The following is a 3,924-nucleotide window of genomic DNA, read 5'->3' on the forward strand; positions in this document are numbered from 1 at the left end:
GTGTATTTACAAAACATCATCATTCTTTTTGGCCTTGATTCAGAGCAGTAAAGCTATAAGTACGAACACTACAGAATAAAGTATGTATAATGTTGCCATCACGTAATCAACACAGATTCTGGATTTCTTGAATGCCAAAGAGGGAAAAAAGTCTTCTGATTCACAGGTCTCTCGTGGGTCTTGTTGTTTTATGTGGGCTACGTTGCTATGTGAACGACCAGTCGCAGTCATAGCCTATCAGACGCTAAGCTGGTGATCCACCCCCATTTCACAATCTCCTGATGTGACTTCCTAGACGCTATTAGGATATAATATCTGTCACTTAGCAGATGCTTTTATGCAATGCCACTAACCGAACAATGTCCGTGAGTGAATATGTCTTTAATATGTGTGTATGATCCTTGTGGGAAGTGAACCAATTACCTTGGATTTGCTAGCGCCACACTCTTAACAACTTTGGGGATGGTGAGAGGGAGAGGGAGAGGGAGAAGGATGTAGAGAAAACACTTCACAGAACAGAGTTGTGACACCAGTTAAATATCTTAGACTTATACATACAGTTCATCAACGTCATGGAAACTCCATAGAAGTAAGGAGTGAAACAAGGAGAGGAAAGAAGAGGATCAGGAGAATAAGGAGAGAAACAAGGAGAGGAAAGTAGAGGAGCAGGAGAATAAGGAGAGAAACAAGGAGAGGAAAGTAGAGGAGCAGGAGAATATGGAGAGAAACAAGGAGAGGAAAGTAGAGGATCAGGAGAATAAGGAGAGAAACAAGGAGAGGAAAGTAGAGGAGCAGGAGAATAAGGAGAGAAACAAGGAGAGGAAAGTAGAGGAGCAGGAGAATAAGGAGAGAAACAAGGAGAGGAAAGTATAGGAGCAGGAGAATATGGAGAGAAACAAGGAGAGGAAAGTAGAGGATCAGGAGAATAAGGAGAGAAACAAGGAGAGGAAAGTAGAGGATCAGGAGAATAAGGAGAGAAACAAGGAGAGGAAAGTAGAGGAGCAGGAGAATAAGGAGAGAAACAAGGAGAGGAAAGAAGAGGAGCAGGAGAATAAGGAGCAGGAGAAAAAAGGGGAGAAACAAGGGGAGAAACAAGGAGAGGAAGATTAAAGCACATCCCTGTCCAGGAAGCTCAGTAGAATAAAAGAGAGATCCGGGCAGGAGAGAAAAGAGAGGAGGAAGTGGGAGAGGTGGAGAGAAAAGAGAGGAGGAAGTGGGAGAGGAGGAGAGAAAAGAGAGGAGGAAGTGGGAGAGGAGGAGAGGGGAGGAGGAGAGAGGAGAGAAAAGAGAGGAGGAAGTTGGAGAGAAATGACAGGAGGAAGAGAGAGGAGGAGAGAGAGGAAAAGAGAGGAGGAAGTGGGAGAGGAGGGAGAGAAAAGAGAGGAGGAAGTGAGAGAGGGAAGAGAGGAGGAAGTGAGAGGAGGAAGTGGGAGAGGAGGAGAGGAGAGGAGGAAGTGGGAGAGGAGGGAGGGAGAGGAGGAGAGAAGTGGGAGAAAGAGAGAAAACAGGAGGAAGTGGGAGAGGAGGAGAGAAAAGAGAGGAGGAAGTGGGAGAGGAGGAGAGAAAAGAGGAGGAAGTGAAGAGAGGAGGAGAGAGAGGAGGAAGTGGGGAGAGGAGGGAGAGAAAAGAGAGGAGGAAGTGGGAGAGGAGGAGAGAAAAGACAGGAGGAAGTGGGAGAGGAGGAGAGAAAAGAGAGGAGGAAGTGGGAGAGGGAGGAGGAGAGAGGAGGAAGTGGGAGAGGAGGAGAGAAAAAGAGGAGGAGGAGAGAAGGAGGAGAGAAAAGAGAGGAGGAAGTGGGAGAGAGGGGAGAGAGAGGAGAGAGAGGAGGAAGGGAGAGGAGGAGAGAGGAGGAAGTGGGAGAGGAGGAGAGAAAAGACAGGAGGAAGTGGGAGAGGAGGAGTGAAAAGACAGGAGGAAGTGGGAGAGGAGAGAGAAAAGAAAGGAGAGGAGAGGAAGTGGGAGAGGAGGAGAGAAAAGAGAGGAGGAAGTGGGAGGAGGAGAGAAAAGAGAGGAGGAAGTGGGAGAACAGGAGGAAAAAGAAGGTTAAAGGTAGAACAGAACAGATCAGGGTTTTTAAAAAGAGAAGGAATGAGAGGAGGGAAAGCAGATCTGTGGAGAGACCGGAGGAAGAGGAGGAGTGTGTCCCAATAATCTCTCTTTCTTCCTGAAGTGTGCACTCATCTGCTACTCCCCGCAAATGTAAAAATATTGGATTAGTGTAGGCATGGGCTACAAGGAGGTTCCATATACCAATAACTTCCTTTCAAATCCATGAAGGGAAGTGAACAAGTGCACACTTCAGGAGAAAGGGGGGGATTATTGAGCCGCAACCATGGAGATTGAGTAATAGGAAGGGAGGAGCAGGGTCAAATGTCAGGTGAGAGGTGAGAGATCAGGGGTCAGAGGTTAAAGCGTTCCCTCGTCCAGCAGTTTGTTGATCCCGTTGCAGATCTTCCTCAGGTACAGTCTGTAATCCTCTCCGTCTCCGTACAGCTCGGCCAGGAACTCCCCGTGGGCAAAGTGGTTGAACACGTGGTCGATGCGAGTGTGCGACCGCAGGGTCAGGTGCTGCTCCACCAGCGCATGCAGAAGATCCCGGCATTCCAGCAGCAACTCTGACAGAATGCGGTGGTCGAACGTGTAGTCCACCTCGTAGAAGCTGACCGCCGTCATGGCTGCCTGGTTCATCTTTTTCTTGAAGCGTTCGACCGTGTCCAGTTCGTCTGGGCTGAACTGGTGGTTGCGGTACAGGATACCGATCTTCAGGGCGATCTTGATGACGTCTTTGACGATCTTGTGGGCCTCCTTCTTACTCTTGGTGAACTCCCGGCTGACCTTGTACAGCTCGTCCAGGATCTCACTGCTGACGTCATCCGTCAGGAGGTTGGCCACCGCCACGGTCGCCATCTTGGATAGGATCTTCTTCTGTGCCTGGAGGGCCAGGGAGCGAGAGTTGAAACACTCCTGGCCTGGAGGGGGGAGATAGGGTGGAGAAGGAGGGGAGAGAGAGAGATGGGGAGGAGAGGATGGTCGGGGAGAGAGGGGAGGAGTTAGGGAGGGAGAGAGTTGGGGAGAGGGGGGATGGAGGAAGGGGAGGTAGGAGGACAGATAAGGAGAGAGGGGGAAGAGGGAGATAGAGGGAGTAACAGGAGAGAGATAGAGAGAGGTGTAGATGAAGGAGAAGATAGAGAGGTGTAGATGAAGGAGAGAGAGAGAGGTGTAGAGGTGTAGATGAAGGAGAGAGATAGAGAGAGGTGTAGATAGATAGAGAGAGGTGTAGATGAAGAGAGAGAGTTAGTGTTTAGCTCCATAGCCCACCCAGTCAAACACACATTCCTCTCTGTCTCTCTGTTTAAAGCTCTTGTCAAAGAGAAGGACGAATCAAGACCAAACACACAGAGAAGGTATGCTTTATACTAACCCTCCTTTTAAAGTCATATCGTAGTCAGGCACTTCTTACAGTGAACACATACTGTAAACTCAGAGTACAGGAGTCAAACTCATAACACTTTGTCACATAGGTCTACAGTTGTACTGTGCTTGTCAGACCAGCAGCAATTATATCAGTAGCATTAAAGGGGAAGTCTAAAGAGGATCAGTTCCTGGATCAGTTCCTGGATCAGTAAAGGTTAAATGATGTCACGACAGTAAATTATCTGGAAAATCAAACCTTCTGAAATTTGCAGTGAAATGGCCGACACACACATTCTCACACACATACGCAGTACAATAGTCTGGATAGCTTTGCGTCATTTACCTCTTACATTCTCTAACGTAAAAAAACAACAACTTCTCTGGCTACTTTCTCTTTTGTCAAACAACACTTATTTTAGATAATCATTCCAGTCCCTCATACTACAGTCGGGGCCAAGAGTTTTGAGAATGACACAAATATTAATTTTCACAAAGTTTGCTGCTTCAGTT

At 47.9% G+C, this 3,924-nt stretch overlaps 1 protein-coding gene across 1 annotated transcript in view; it reads right to left on the reverse strand.

Annotated features, from left to right (window-relative positions):
* Positions 1-1,955: 1,955 nt before the first annotated feature.
* LOC135533376 (tumor necrosis factor alpha-induced protein 8-like protein 3) overlaps positions 1,956-3,924 on the reverse strand; it is a 50,800-nt gene continuing 48,831 nt past the window's right edge. The window contains exon 2 of the mRNA XM_064960720.1: positions 1,956-2,969. Coding sequence (XP_064816792.1) covers positions 2,407-2,969 — 563 coding nt within the window. The 3' untranslated portion in view covers positions 1,956-2,406. The remainder of the gene's footprint in view (positions 2,970-3,924) is intronic.

This window comes from Oncorhynchus masou, unplaced genomic scaffold (assembly GCF_036934945.1).
Source record: "Oncorhynchus masou masou isolate Uvic2021 unplaced genomic scaffold, UVic_Omas_1.1 unplaced_scaffold_2346, whole genome shotgun sequence".
Classification (NCBI taxonomy): Eukaryota; Metazoa; Chordata; class Actinopteri; order Salmoniformes; family Salmonidae; genus Oncorhynchus; species Oncorhynchus masou.